Source organism: Chenopodium album, chromosome 20 (genome assembly GCF_948465745.1).
Source record: "Chenopodium album chromosome 20, dcCheAlbu1.1, whole genome shotgun sequence".
NCBI classification, from domain to species: domain Eukaryota; kingdom Viridiplantae; phylum Streptophyta; class Magnoliopsida; order Caryophyllales; family Amaranthaceae; genus Chenopodium; species Chenopodium album.
In genome coordinates this window covers 12338206-12354835 of record NC_137853.1, presented here as the reverse complement: position 1 = coordinate 12354835, position 16630 = coordinate 12338206, and the positions used below count along the sequence as shown (strand labels likewise).

Genomic DNA, 16630 nt, shown 5'->3' with positions numbered 1-16630 from the left:
GCACTCTAGCCCAAAAAATCACATGAGATAAAGTTAAAAAGGACCTTACATGTGAGGGGGAGTGTTGAAGAATAAATCTCCCAAGTATCACCACATGTAAGTGTCCCACATTGGTTGAAGAAGAGACTTAAACATCTGATAAGGCTAAGGGGCTACTCCTCCTATTGTCATATGGTTTTGGGATGGAACCTCCATTGGACTTGTGAAATGGACTCTCTCTCTCTTAATTTGCGGGTGCGACCTAGACCCATATTTAACAAAATGAGATGTTGTAATTATTTTCATTCATAAAAAGGACTAAAATTGGCTTGAATAAAATTTTTAATAGCTAGCTTTAATGATTTTTATAAAAAAAGAAAAATTTAAAAAAAAACAAAATCTTAAGGTCATTGTTATGTTGAATGTTTAACAAAAAAATTTTTTTATTTTTGATTGCAGATCATGTGTAACCCCCACTTAATCATCATCAAGAATTTGCTAAAATATAATTGAATAATACTCTGTGTAATTCACATTGATCAAAATCAGCCACATACAATATTTAAAGATAGGTATACTTGGAGGACAAGGCCAAATAACCTAAGATTCACATTGATCAACATCAGCCACATACAATATTTATAGATAGGTATATTTGGAGGACAAGGCCAAATAACCTAAGATAAGTCACAATATCACAATATTTGTAAGATATCCTTTCATAATATTCACAATATTATCATTCCTAAAATATATCCCAATACCTCCCCCCCCCCCTCAAGTTGGAGAGCACAGATCTCGGACACCCAACTTGCGAAGAAGAAACTCGAACTTAGATTTTCCAAAGCCTTAGTAAAAATGTCAGCCAACTGAACCGTCGTAGAGACATACAAAGGTTTAATCGTCCCATCTGTGATTGCATCCCGAACAAAATAATAATCTGCTTCAATATGTTTCGTTCGTTCATGGAACACTGGATTTTGCACAATGTATAACGCTGACTGACTATCACAATAAAGGTGCATCGCATTCTCATGTTTAACACCTAAGTCACCAAGAAGTCGTTTCAACCACTTTAATTCACAAGTCACTGCAGTCATCGAACGATATTCTGCTTCTGCTGAAGAAAGAGAAACAGTAGGTTGCTTTTTGGTTTTCCATGACACTAGAGACAAACCAAGAAGCACAAACCAACCACTCAAAAATCGCCTGGAAAGAAGACAACCTGCCCAATCCGAGTCACACTATCCTTCCAATTGTAAAGCACTGTCGTATCTCAATAAAATTCCCTATCTTGGGCTCTTCTTCAAATATCTAACAACTCGCAGAGCTGCTTCCCAATGATCAATCTTGGGATTTTTCATAAACTTTGATACAATGTGCATAGAGTATGCTAAATCTGGTCTCGTAGTAGACAAATAAATCAATCAACCTATGAGCCGGCAATATTTCTCTATATCGCGAAAAAACTCACCTTGTGCCAAAGCCAACTTGTGATTTTGTTCCATAGGGAACTCAGCAGGTTTGGCATCTAATAAACCGGCCTCGGTGATAATATCCAACGCATATTTCCTCTGGAAAAATAAAATTCTCTGTGCATTCCGGGCTACCTCTAGCCCCAAAAAATATTTCAACACTCCAAGATCTTTCATGTTAAACCAATTTCCCAGATATGTCTTAAATTCAATAATGGAAGATTTATCGTTCCCTGAAATAATTAAATCATCGACATATATTAATACATTGAGCTGCATCTTTCCCTTTGTTAGAGTAAATAAAGAATAATCATAGCATGACTGTTTAAAGCCTTAAGATTTCAAAGCTGTAGCTAGCTTTGCAAACCAACACATGGGAGCTTGCTTGAGAGCGTACAATGATTTTTACATCCTTTAAACTTTGTCAAATTTATTAATTTCAAAACCAGGGGAAATTTTCATGCATACCTCTTCCTCCAAATCTCCATGAAGAAAAGCATTATGAACATCATTTGATGGACATCCCAATTTTTCACCGCCGCAACTACAAGAAATGTTCGAACTGTCACCATTTTTGCCACTGGAGCGAACGTCTCATTATAGTCTAGTCCTTCAACCTGATGATGGCCAAAGATAACTAGCCTTGCCTTCAACCTCTGCAAATTCCCATGCTCGTCGTATTTTTCTTTGTACACCCACTTGCTCCTGAGTGCCTTTTTACTAGGTGGTAATTTTTCAAGCACCCAAGTTCCATGTTCTTCAAGTGCCTGTATCTCATCTTCCATAGCTTTTCTCCAACCCTCGTGTTTCATTGCTTCTTTGAAACTTTTGGGTTCATTTCCTCCTGTAATAGCAGCAATATAGATTCTATGTTTCATAGAAAATCGGTGAGAATCAATAAAATTTATTATAAGGTAAACAGTATACCAGAGGTGAGTGATGTTGCAAGTGAGCTGATGTAGATGGACTTTTATTTATGATGGTGTGAGTTACATAATCGCAGAGTTTCACGGAGGGAACCTTTGTTCTCATGCCTTTACCCAAGGCCTTGTCCCTAATTGTTAGCTCGTGAACTGATGTGTTGTGTTCACCCTCTTCCTGCACACTTCCCCCCCCCCCCCCCCCACCCTTTTAAGAGACATGTGTGCACTATTGAACATTTATTCAACTTCCGTTTTATTGCTTAGTAAATAAGTCCACACACCCCTAAAATAATCATCTACGATAGTTAAAAAATAACGAGCACCACAAGATGATGGAGTCTTGTAAGGCCTCCACAAGTTTAAATGAACAAGCTCGAAAATTCTACTGGCTTTTTTTTACTCAAAGAAAAACTAATCCTATGTTGTTTTGTCCTAGGGCATACATCACAAGATTTTAATTTACTACTACTATGACTCACAAACGGAAGTTGTTCTACTTTTCCCGAAGGATGCCCTCGGAATAGTAAAGTACATCCACTCGTTCACCCACTCCAATCACCTTCCTCGCCGTTAGATCTTGTATAAAGAAAAACGGTACTTATTTATCATTGATTTTTTTAACACTCATGTATATATAAGGGCTAAGACGTAGATTTGATGTACTCATTGGGATAATCGACTTTTTTTGCTATATTCCATGTTTAGTTTCACATCATCACTAATTCACCTTATTTTTGTTAAACTGAAACTATTTTTACTGAAATGAAATCATCTTTGCTAAACTTTAATTATTTTGGCTGAACTGAAATTATTTTTACTAAACTTAAATTATTTTTACCGATTTTCTGTTAAATTTCTTCTTTAAAGTTAGGTCCCGTTTACTTCACCTTATTTTTGTTGAACTGAAATTATTTTTACTGAACTAAAATTATGTTTGCTGAACTTTAACTATTTTTACTAAACTGAAATTAATTTTTTTTTACTGATTTTCTATAATATTTCTTCTTTAAAGATACTGAATTTTACTGAACTGAACTTATTTTTACTGAATTGAACTTATTTTACTGAATTGAAATTATTTTTACTGAACTAATTTTTTTTTTTTTTTACTTGATGTTATTTTTTTAAGGTGAAGTGAACATGGCTTACTGATTTTTAATGAACTGAATTTATTTTTACTAAATATTATTTTTCTAAGATGAAGTGAATAAGACCTTACATTACCGTGCACGACACGGAACCCAATCTAGTTTATAATATATTACTCCCTCCGTCCCCTTTTGATAGTCTCTTATGGGCAAATTTTAGTCCCAAAATGTTCACCTCATTTGCTTTTTCCAACAACCATTAATATCAATTTTTTTACCAAAATTCCCTCCAATTTGTAACAATACTTGTGCAAATTTATATTTTTCATGTAAATTTTATTTTCCAATGTACTTTTATTACTTTCTCTCTCTACTTTTTTGCATACTCAATGTCAATTTACATTTTTAATGCACTTTTACTATTCTTATTTGTGTTTATTAATTCCCATGAAAAATATCCATAAGGGACTATCAAAAGGGGACGGAGGGAGTGCTGGTTAAAATTTTACATCGACATGTGTTTCATGTACACATGTCATTATGGGATATAAAAAAAAAGGGAGAAAGCAAGTTCAAAGTTTCAAACTAGTGAAAATTATTTTCAAAAGGATAAAAACAATTTTATAATCAATAAAAACTAAGAAAATGAACAAAACGAAAATTCAGGCCATTTCAGGGGTACTATAAAAACCTTTAACGGGTCAGCCGTCAGACACAAGTCCCACAACCCTCAAATTTGTTATTACTCTCTCTCTATTCCTCCTTTCTTTCTCTCAGAAGCAGAATTCAAAATTATTGATTTTGAGTTCGTTGATATCTCAAGTTACTTACATTCTCCCGAAAATCACCAAGGGTTAGTTCAATTTTGTTTATTTATATGAAAAATTCTTTTTTATGTATTTCAATTTTTGATGGTTATGTGTAAATTTCTGCTTAATTTTGTATTCATTCATCAATATTCCTAAATTACGATTTTTTATCTGTAATCCCCTTTTCCCTTTTAATTTAATTTTCTTGTGTTTGTTATTTTATTGATGATTTCTGTAATTATCCTGCGATTAATCTTTGATTTGTCATTTGAAAAGTTGCATTCTTTGATTTTGTATTATGTCAAAAATGGCTGAGATTAATTCTTGGCTGATGATGAATTAAATTAAAATTGGAACTAAGGAACTGACTTGAGTAGTTAAAGCGATTTGTACCCGATTATGTTGATTACAACCATGTGAGGATTTGTCCCACATTGAATAGACTAATCCTTGTATCGCCAATTGGTTTTAGGATAGAACCTCGTTTTGTTATGGTATTATTGTATGGTGATGGAGGAAAGTTCCGTGTATCGGCGATATACATGTTCAAGTGCATAGGTTGTTAAATACAATCGGGTGTATATGTCTCACAAATTAGCTAATAATCTTCTTCTTATTATTGTTTTTTGTTCTTTTTATTTTTGATTGCAGATCATGTGTAACAACGATAACTCAATTTTACTTCCCTTCCTAGAGAAGGAAAAGTTGAGCGGAAATAATTTCCTCAATAACTTCCTTGATTGGCATCATGATCTAATAATAGTTCTGAAGCAAGTAGGGAAAGAGTCAATCTTGGAGGCCCCTATTCCACTTCTTCCTGAAAACGGAGGAACAATTGATGAGATAATGGCTGAAAAGAATGCTAGAGAGCAATCTATTTCTGTCGCGTGCCTTATGTTGTTATCCATGGACTTTAACTTTCAAAGACAATTTGAGAACATGGATGCTTACAACATGATCGTGAAGCTTAAGACCATGTTTCGAGGGCTAAAGAGGAGTAAGATGGTTCAAACCATGAACGCGATTCTTGACACTAAGCTCGAGGAAGGAAAGCCTGTTGGACCTCAAGTTCAGAAAATGATTGGTTATTTTGAAATCATGGAGCACATTGGTTCTCCTTTTACTCCAGAATTGGCCACAGTGATTATATTCCGTTCGCTTCATGATGGGTTCAACGAATTCAGAAAGAACTTTATTATGTATGAGACGGAAAAGCCTTTGATTGAATTACTCAACATGCTTCAAACTTTTGAACAAATTATTAATATTAAGCCCAAGATGCAATGTCTTATGGTTTGCAAAGGCGAGGGATTCAAGAAGAATGGAACTAAGAAGAGCAAGAAAAATGCTTCTCCTTCCGAGAGTACGTGTTTATACTGTAAGAAAATCGGGCATTTCAAAAGAGATTGCCACAAATACAAGGATGATGAGAAAAATGGATGTTTGAACCTCCACCCTTTTACTTCAGGTAATTTTCATTATTAAAATTAATTTATATTTGCATCTTCGTAATTAGATACTGATTGTGGTTTTGATATTTGTTCAAATATACAGGGCCAAAAAAGAAGTAGAATCTTGGTTAAAAGTAAAGTGGAACTTTGAGTTGAAAATGGAACAAGGGTTGCTATAGTGGCTGTAACTATAAGCATATGTAGTTTATTTTTGCCTTTAGCGTTTATTATAGATTTGAACCTTTTTTTTTTTTTTTTTTTTTTTTTGAGAAAATGAACAATTGTTATATTGTTCTAACAAATGATAATTCGCGAATGAATGAAATTGAATTATTAACAAGCAATAACATTGTAATGGGTTGAGGTTTGGCACCTCTCAATAAGACTATACTCTTCATGAGCCAAAATTATAATTGGAAAATGATCAAAATTCACTCTTTTTGACTTTCTGAACAATGGACATAATTAATTAGTAACAAAAATCATGACTATTTTAATTGATATGAATATTACAAATAAATCACATCTTAAGTTTTGATGTTAATTCGTGAATAACAGAGAAAACATGTCAAAGTTATGGACGATTTATACAGGGCCTAAAAAGAAGTCAAAACTTGGTTAAAAATGAAGTGGAACTATGAGTTGAAAATGGTACGAGGAAGAATAGGCTTATCTTTAGCTTCCCTAATCACTGCATTAAGTATCTCACACATGTTTAACAACATGTTAGACTTGCTGTTTGTAGAGAATGCATGCCTAGACTAGTGTTGTGGTGGAATGTTTGACATGTAGTCATAGAGCTTGTCAAGGCTGATATCTGATAGAAACGGGGGGTGTTTATATCAGAATAAATTCGTTTTAAATCACGTGTAAAAGTAAGGGTAGTTAAATTATGTCAACATTTATTAGATGGAATATTGTTGTTCTATGGGCATTACGTGGACAAAACTAACCATGGTTAGTTGTTGTTAGCCTTTCACCTATCCAAACCTAAGAACATTAATTTCAGCGAAACGTAAGCGTCTTCCTTCTTCAATTTGACTGGTTTCTTCTTCAATTTAGGTAAAACTTTGTTCTTTAATTAAGCGAAAAACTTGATTGGTTTCTTTTACAAGGCCAAAAACTCCAACAGTAGTACACAAATTAGAATTTTGCAACTCCGGGTCTTAGAAAAATGAAAATTCGGAATTAAACCACCAATATGAAACCACCAATCGCCATGGCTCCATGAATGCTTGACATTACTTGGTAATTTGTTGTCCCCTATCTTCTTGACCCTCTTTCACCTTTCCGACGATGAATTTTCGGTGGCTTCGTCGTCGAATCAAACAAAAAACCCTAGAAAAATTAGAGAAATTGGGGCATGGTTAACCCTTAGGGGCAATGTGTGTCTTCCTTCTCCATTGAAGTTGTTTGTGCTTTTGGATTTCTCCATTAAAGGTTTGACAAAGCCATTTCCATGTACTATGTGAGCTTGCTTTTCTGTTTATCTCTCATGACAAAGATGAAGACAATTGCTAAAGTGAGCTTAACTCACCCTTAAAGCTGGGTTAAGGTAGATGGATGGAGCAATAACGACGTGAAGTGTTCTTTTTGAAGCCCATGTGCCCAATGTCAGAGCTTTTTGCTGAAAAAACAATTGTTTATTGGTCTAGCACAAAAATCAATGGACTTTTATTACAATTTTGCCACGAGATAAACAATACTCGTTTATCACGGATATTAATTTGGATTTTCTCGTTGTCATATGTTTCTTCATATAGAAAATGAATTAATTCCATAGCAACTTCAAATCAATAACTATATACTAAAAGACACACCAGTAATGACACGTGTCAATTTCTGGTGTGTCTTTAGTATTTTTTTAATTTTTAATAAAAATTAATAATTAGAGAATTTTATTTAAGGAAGTTATTTATAAAAAAAATTGATTTAATCAACCATATAAATGAGTAATAATATTTTCCTTTCTTATATTAATATGCAATTAACTATGGAGAATAAGGAAACAAATAATCTTATTTAAGAAGATGTAGTTTTGGTGGAATATTTTCTAAGAATATTATCTTTTTTTTTATGGTAACAATATTATCTTGATTAATATACAATAAATATTTGTAAAATTTTCAATTCATATTTTTTTTTCTAGAAATCACTATTACTATATATATTGAGCAGAAATATAACTCAAATACATAAATCAACTACAATTCTTCAGTTAAAAAAATGAGCTACACTCTTCATAATCAATTTTTTTATATAAAAAAATTGGTCCAATAAAATATGCTCTTTTCATTTGAGTAAATTGTAGAGTAATGTAATGAATCAATTCGTCTACATAAAACTGATTTTCTATGGACTACATAGTGAGAGTATAAATTAATTAAGAATGTATTTTTTTGGTTTCTTATATTTTAAGTTTATACATGGCAAATCATGTTTTATCTGACATCCAAAAGGATAGCTTACTATTTGATAATTATTGTGCTTTTGGTCATGTTAGGTGGACATGTAAACCATATATCACATAGTTGCTAATACTTTGCTATGTGAGATATGATTAATTACTCGGAATATGTTTATATTGGACCATTTCCACAAAACATTGAAACTGTGGCAAAACTTGATTTACATTAATAAAATGCTTGAGCTATCTTTCCTTGAAATAAAAAAATTTAACGTAATATTTAATTACTCCCTCTGTCTCCTTTTGATAGTCCCTTATGAGCAATTTTCAAGGGAATTAATAAACACAAATAAGAATGGTTAAAGTACATTGAAAAAGTAAATTAACATTGGGTATGCAAAAAAGTAGAGAGAGAAAGTAATAAAAGTACATAGGGAAACAAAATTTACATGGGAAATTTAAATTTGCACAAGTATTGTTGCAAATTGGAGGGAATTTTAGTAAAAAATTAATATTAATGGTTGTTGGAAAAAACAAATGGGGTCAACATTTTTGGACAAAAATTTGCCCATAAGGGACTATCAAAAGGGGACGGAGGGAGTATGTTTCAATGAATATATATACATAGTAATAATTAAAACAATCGTGCATGTCACGGGACCTAACCTAGTTCAAACTAAACGACACATTTAAAAGCATGTATTTAATAAAAATGAACTACTCATTCACGTAATATGCAATAAACTATGCAACAGTTGAGGGTTTACGAGAGTGCTTGCCCTAGCAGCTAGAAGTGTTCAGATCCGGGTACTTGGCTTTTTAGGGACCTGGCTTTTTCGGGTACCCGAATGTTCGAGTAGTTAAATAACTGACCCATGACCCGACCCGGTTAAACGGGGTATCCGGTTGTCGAGTACTCGATTTAACCGGGTCAGGTCTAAGTGTACCCAAATTTGTTTTTTATTTAGTATAATCTTTTACTAGCGTTGATCTTAATTGAAGCAGTACAGTACAATACCTCACTATATCCAAAGGCTCTAATTTCCTAATTACAAAACAACCCAAATTTCCTAAAATATATAATAAGGTGTTGTTTGGTTGGCATTAGAAAATATGGGAATTGAAAAATCCTAGGAATTGTAATTAGAGCGAGTTGTTTGGTTGACAAAAAAATGGTGGAATGGGGGAAGTAGAAAATCCTAGGAATTTCCACTTCCCACAAAATGGAGGAATTTAATTACCTAACCCCCCTAGGTAAATAGAAATTCCTATGGGAAGTTATTTCCCACATTGCAAACCAAACAAATTTAGAAAAATCCCATGAATTTAATGTAAGCAATTTTATTCCCACAAATTCCAAATTCATGTGAATTTCTACTCCCTTTGTTAACCAAACATCACCTAAGTTTATAAAACAATTCAAATGCAAAATAAACTTCATTCTTCCTTAACCAAGTAATCATGTAATTTTAGTTGTTATATCATCACCTCCAAATTTTAGAACCAAATAATATTATACAAAACAAATTGAAAAATCCTAAACATTACAGATCTCACATTTAAGTCACTTACCCTCAATTACTAGAATTAGAAGCAAGAGGTGAAGAGTTACAAGGAGAGAGATGAAGGCCTGAGAAGAAAATAGGGGATCAAAGGTTGTAGAAGAAGGGAGGTGGGGATGAGGAAACTTAAAGGAGGAGAAAATGAGAGGATTAGAGCGCTACAATGACTGCTGAAGGAAGTAAAGAGTAAAAGGCTTTCATTTCTTTGACCTAAATTTTATTTTTGTAGTTTTTTAAAGGAAGAAAGTAACAGGTCAACGGGTACCCGAGTCACACAAATCATGGCCAGTGGCCCAGCTCGTAACCCATGTGCTTTCGCGGGTCAGTTACCCAGCTCGGAAAATCTGGAAAAAAATCTTTAAATATCTGTCGGGTATTTTGCGGGTCGTTGGGTAATCGGGTTAGGTTTTTTTTAACACCCCTAGTAGCAGCCCATAATAGTTCCTTGAAAGTGAAACCTTGAAATTTGTTTAAATATGTCTAATGCAAAACCTAAGCTTAGTTTTAGGTACAACAGTTTCAAAAGCCTTTAAATCCCTAAAATAGAGGAACAAGGTCAGTTAAATACTTGAGTTATCGAACATGAAAAGTGGTGCAACCAATTAACAATTTCCAAAATAGGAAAATGTAGCAATTAAAAAGAAACGGAGGAAGTATAAACACATAAATGCGTCAAGTAAATGAACCACTCCTTGCTCAGAACCTCCAAGTGTCTCTTTATTCTCAGTTTCTATTATTACCCATGTACTGTTGTTATTTCCATATTTAGATACTGTAATAGGATCTTACCAGGATAAGCTCCTTTCAGATGGCACCCATCAACCCCAATGATGGGTCTGCAACCAAGAACGATAAGTGTTTTATTTGTCCACTTATCATAGTTTTTTTAACACGATTTTGTAGTTATTTAATCCCTTTTTAACTCCTTTTTGTACATAATTGTAGTTTTTAGTATTTTTGTCCCTCTTGTGTATTTGCTCTTGTTTTTAGGTGTAAAGACAAATTGAGGATTTATCCAAGGCAATGAAGAACTTTAGTGCAACCAATTATGAACAATAGGATCAAGCATGCATCCCCCGAGGAGAGGGTGCTCCTCCTTCATGTTGACTTCCTGCCTTTAGTGAAACCAATGAACGATAGGAGCGGGCATGCGTCCCCCGAGGAGAGGGTGCTCCTCCTTCATGTTGACTTTTTGCCTTTAGTGACCAATGAACGATAGGAGCGGGCATGCGTCCCCCGAGGAGAGGGCGCTCCTCCTTCATACTGATTTCCTTCATTCGAATAATTTAGAGAGGAGTAGGTGCTCCTAATCTAAGCACTACAATCTGCTTCCCCTTGCTTTACAAGGAGCGGGCACGCACCTATGGAGGAACGGGCGCTCCTCTTTGATCTTCAACATTATATTCTACCCAGGCCAATACAATAGGAGCGGGCGTGCGAGCCAACCAGATTTGGGCACTCCAGACTTAGGAGCGCGCACTCTAGAACTTGGTTTTCTTGACGGATTTTTCTATGTAATTTTAGGGAGTATTAATACAACCCTTATGCTTCCATTTGACGAATCTTCTTCCCTTAGACTACTTAGGCCCTTAGTTTCCTAGAACTTTCTATAATTAGCTTAGGTCTTCTCAAAACTCAATCATTGTAGTAGATTAATTGAAGTTCGTGTTCTTAATTTCAACAACTCCTCAACTTTATTTGAAGCTTCATTAGTAATCTCTTTCCTGTATCCTCTGACTCTTTATTTTTAGTTTTTAATTGCTTTGAGTTGTTCATTTCTCTGTCAATCTTATTTATTGTTGCATGTTCAATCTACTTCCATCTTATCACTTCTCAACTTGTTAATTATTATGTTGAATTTAGATATTGTTGCTAGGATTTTGAGCACTTTGATTAGTGAGTAGTTCCTTAGCTAGGGGTTGGGTGACCAAACCAAGCCATGGATTGAATGATATTTTGGGCTTGCATGTTCATTTTGGGTTGATGATTGATTGTTAAAGAATTGATTAATTGTATGTGCAATTGGATGACCACTTGTTGCTCATGTATTCAATTCTATGCTTCCTTTGAAAGATGAAGTATAGTTGTGAGCCTTTTCTTGTATGATTAGACCAAATTTGTATCTTGATCTGATAACGGTTCCTTGTTAGATGATCTAGTAGTCTTAGTTGCAATGATTAGGTGAGAAATCTCAATTATTGTGCCTTAATGCTTTCTCATACCAATTGAAAGACAAACCCGAGTCAGTAGTCTACTTCCCATCATTAAGACAATGTTGAGTGCCCTTTCTATCACCCAATTTGTGTTCATGTTTACCTCTTGTATTGATATATTGGTTTGGTTGGTGTCTATTCTTATTTCCCCCTAGTGTTTGTCTTTATAGTAGTTATTTAATCAAAACCCCATTTGTGACTGAACAAGATTACAACTGTTTCATATTCTATCTTAGTATGCCCATACCTATTCCCTACGGATACGAGCGATCCTTTACTTTCCCTAGACTTGTCTTAGGTCGGTTTAGGTAGTAATAGTGTTTGGATTTAGTGTATTCATCCAATGACCGATTTATCCTTTACCACAATTATCCCTAAGTGGAGCAAGGCATACAAACATTCTCATAAAAAATAGGCCTCTGTATTTGATCAATACCATCCACAACAACATTACAACCACTGCCAAGGTTGTATTTCATAATAGCTTTCCCATAGTCCTACACCCTAGCATATTACTTAGCTACAGACCTATATAATATTATCAGGTTTGCCTTGCATTGATATCTAGCCAGCCATGCTTTAAAATAGCAAATCTTAATTCCCAAATCATATAAAGCTCTTTCTTTAAACTGTCTTATCTTTCATGTGGGGTTCCCTCTTAATTCTTCCAAGTACCTTTCTGTAAGAAACTCTACAATCACTTTTTTTTGTTCATTTTGGTCCTCATACACCTATGTTTCAACCTCAAAGTCCTAATTTTTCAAGCTTCTAATTTCATCAACCTAGCAACATAAAACTTAAACCTACACTTCGACCCTCACACATGTACACAAAGGTAACCTACAACCTTTATATTGTTGTACACATAGTTGCATCTTCTTCTACATCACGCTATTATTTTGTTACGTATTACTCACAACAAATATTGGTTTTGTGGACTCCTAGACAAAAAATACTAAGCATAATTAATTATTGAAAAATAAGGGCATATGCTTAAATATTAATATATTTAACCCAAAAAAAATAAAAGAAAAAGAAATTGAACCAAAATTAAACTAAATCATCCGCCACCACTACCACCACCCAGCAGCGCTGAAAACACCCTACCACCACCACCCAATAGCACCAAAACCAACCAGCACCACAAAACACTGAACCCACCACCAGTCCACCACCCTGCCGCAACACCGATGAACCCTCGAGCCTTCGCAACCCACGAATCGCCGCAACTCTTAAGCCACCGCCGCACCCACAAACCACCACAATTCTCGAGCCACTACACTCACGAACCAGCAAACCACCACCCACGCCACTGCAACCCACAAATCCTCCACCCATCAACCACGAATCCTCGACCGCTGCAACCAACAGATCTGAAATAAACCACCCACCAAGCCACCAACCGCCAACCCACAAACCATCCACTAACACCAACCCACGAAAACCCACAGATCTAGAAAATCCTTGAACCCACTAACGCATGAAAACCCAGCGAACCCACAAACCCGCGAACCCCCTATTATCAATTAAATTTGACCATAAAACTTTAAAGGATTTTTTTACTTTTCCCACCTGTGAAACACATCAATTTCAATTTTGCTACTTAAGAAAACTTTTATTTTATTTTACTACCTAACATATGCCCTTTTTTAAAATTTTTCTACTAGTTAATGGAATCCGTTAATAATATCGTTAGTGAGATCCAGCCACTATCATTACCACCTTCCGGCTACCACTCCCTCCTTAGCCACCCTAAATGCCTCCCCGTCATCCACCAAATTTTTTTTTTACAAAATCCAGCCACCAAGCCCAGCCCCTCTCGTAGTCCCGTTAGCCACCCAGCCCTCCCATCTACCGGCGGCGTCGGCGAACCCCTTTCCTACTGTCAACCAGCCACCACAACGAACCCTTTCCCTTTCCCTGTTCTCGCTGCCCCGACCCCTACCTCGAACTAGAACCACCCTTTTCCCCTTCCCCCCACCGGAATCCGCCCCCCAGCCCCGTTCCCCCCACCGAAATCGACCCACTCCCCTTCCCCTACCGTTTTCGGCCTTCCATAACCCTAAACCACCACCCCAAAACCACCCTTTTCCCCTTCCCCCACCGGAATCCGCCCCCAACCCCATTCCCCCACCGAAATCGACCCCCTCCCCTTCCCCTACCGTTTTCGGCCTTCCCTAACCCTAAACCACCACCCCAAAACCACCCAAAACAATTTGTTTTGGGTGGTTTTGGGGTGGTGGTTTAGGGTTAGGGAAGGCCGAAAACGGTAGGAGAAGGGGAGGGAGGTCGATTTCGGTTGGGGGAACGGGGCTGGGGGGCGGATTCCAGTGGGAGGAAGGGGAAAGGAGTGGTTTTGGTACGGGGTGGGGGTCGGGGCAGCGAGAACGGGGAAAGGAAGGGAGTTCGTTGGGGGAAAAGGAGGGGGTGAGTTCGCACCGGCGCCGACCGAAGCTCTGGGCGCCGGCCGCCGGCAGAGGTGGAGGGAAGGGGTGGCTGGGTTACTTTCGCCGGCAGAGGGGAGGGGGAGGGTGGTTTTTTTAATTTATTATTATTTAAAAAAAATTAAACTTAACGGAATCCTTATGGATTCCGTTAACTGGTAGCAAAATTAAAAAAAAAAAGGATTTGATAGGTAGTAAAATAAAATAAAACTTTTCCTAGGTAGCAAAAGTGAAATTCATGTGTTTTAGAGGTAGTGAAAGTCAAAATTTCCAACTTCGAAATTTGAGCTTTAGCGGCAATGAGGAAACAACACAAAAAGGTTGAGAGAGAAAATGAAGGTAGGGGTAAGAAAGGGAGAACGGTGATCGGTGGATGGTGGTAGTGGCGGTGGTGGTTGCCATTTAAGGAGTTGAATTATGAAGGAAGCGAGAGAGAAAAATTACGAAGGAAGATGTTGAATGTAGATGGAGGGGAATGAATTTGGTGATAAGGGTGAAATTAATTAACCTTGGGGTTTAATGTAATGAGATTAGATTTGTAGTTTAATTAGCATGTTTTAAAAAAAAGAGTAAGGGTAAAATTGTCTTTTTGCACCCAAAAACTTACTAAATACAGAAAGAAAATCATTTGTTACGAGTAATGTAAAGCGGCCATTTTTAGCAAATGTTATGAGTAATATAAAACGGAGGTAGTATAATACTTTCCCTTAAAAAAGAAAAGAATATACTGTATAATACTCATTGAAAAAAAATGATGAACTATAAAAGCTTAACGAGTAATTATAGCCCACTTTTTGTATGTAGCTAGCCACACGGTGTGGCCACATTGGTTTATAAGATTTTTCTATGTATGAGTAACCTCATTTTTTCATAAGAGTAACTCCATGTTGCCATAAAAGTAACCCAAAAACATTATACGAGTAAATTCAAGTAATTTATAAATAAGTAACCCTATTTGTTCATTCGAATAACCCCTATTTTTTTGTTTTAAAAAGTGATAGAATCATTCCAATTATTTAAGAAGGTAACCCCATTTTCTCATTTATACTACCTCCGTCTTCTTTTGATAGTCCCTTATGAGCATTTTTCACGGGAATTAATAAACACAAATAAGAATAGTTAAAGTACATTGAAAAAGTAAATTCACATTGGGTATGCAAAAAAGTAGAGAGAGAAAGTAATAAAAGTACATGGGAAATATAAATTTGCACAAGTATTGTTGCAAATTAGAGGGAAGTTTGGTAAAAAATTAATATTTATGGTTGTTGGAAAAAGCAAATGGGGTGAACATTTTGGGAGTAAAATTTGCCCATAAGGGACTATCAATAGGGGACGGAGAGAGTACGTTAATGTAATCCCATTTGATTATCATCGTGAACCCTTATCTATACTAATATATTAAAAGGCGTTCCTAAGAACGTCCACGTGTCACGTAAACCCTCCTCACTATGCCACGTCACCTACTCAACTATTCATTACGCCACGTGACTCTCCTTCAATTTGTTTTTCATTCCATGTCATGCACTCATTATTATAATAATAATAAAAAAAAAGTTCTCCATAAGAATTGAACCCACAACCTCTAATTCTAGAACTTAGTATCTTACCACCAAGGTATGTGATTTTTTAATTAATCTTTTGAATACAAAATATTAATATGTAGCAAATAACAATATGAACAACAAATTTAATTACAAAAAAATTAAATAATACATTACAACTAGGGCTGAGCAAAACTACCCGAAAAAACCAAAAACCGGAAAAACCGATCCGTAATTGTTCCAAAAATTAGGGTACTCGATTCGATAACCATAACGGTTCGGGTACCCGTTTCGATAATTTGTTATCGGGTATGGTTGTATCATTTTAAAATTAACGGTTACCCGATCCAATCCGATAAGCATTTTTTTTTTTTGCTTTTTTTCCCTACTTAAATCTATTAATATAAATCTAAACTTTTACCTTACTTCATAATCACTTTATAATATCAATGATTAGTAATATTATTAATAATTTGGTTAAGATCATATGGTATTGTTGTTAATTAATTGTAAATTAGATCATAATAACTACATAATTAAGTTTAATTATCATTATTGGATATTTTATTGGGTACCCGATAACCAATCCGAAAATCCAGGTATCCGAAATCCGGGTACCCGATTTATCGGTTCCGGTTATGGGTATCACTTTTAGTGATTTTGGTTATCGGTATCACTTTTAGTGATTTTGGTAATCGGGTACCCGAACCGTTAGTACTAACGGTACGGGTACCCGTT

General features: G+C 35.5%; 1 protein-coding gene and 1 pseudogene across 1 annotated transcript; one reads left to right on the top strand and one right to left on the bottom strand.

The window, feature by feature from the left end:
- Positions 1-1912: 1912 nt before the first annotated feature.
- LOC145596808 (putative mitochondrial protein AtMg00820 pseudogene) lies at positions 1913-2332 on the bottom strand (annotated as a pseudogene).
- A 1857-nt stretch (positions 2333-4189) lies between these two features.
- On the top strand, positions 4190-6352 carry LOC145599280 (uncharacterized). The gene is made up of 3 exons (XM_081655677.1): positions 4190-4318; positions 4926-5742; positions 5829-6352. Exons 2-3 carry the CDS (start codon positions 4929-4931, stop codon positions 5843-5845), a joined length of 831 nt encoding a protein of 276 aa, XP_081511803.1. The 5' UTR covers positions 4190-4318; positions 4926-4928; the 3' UTR covers positions 5846-6352.
- Positions 6353-16630: the final 10278 nt, after the last annotated feature.

What these genes read in the sequence shown, in the direction of transcription:
- LOC145599280 (XM_081655677.1), top strand. Translation starts at nt 4,929, where the DNA reads ATGTGTAACAACGATAACTCAATTTTACTTCCCTTCCTAGAGAAGGAA.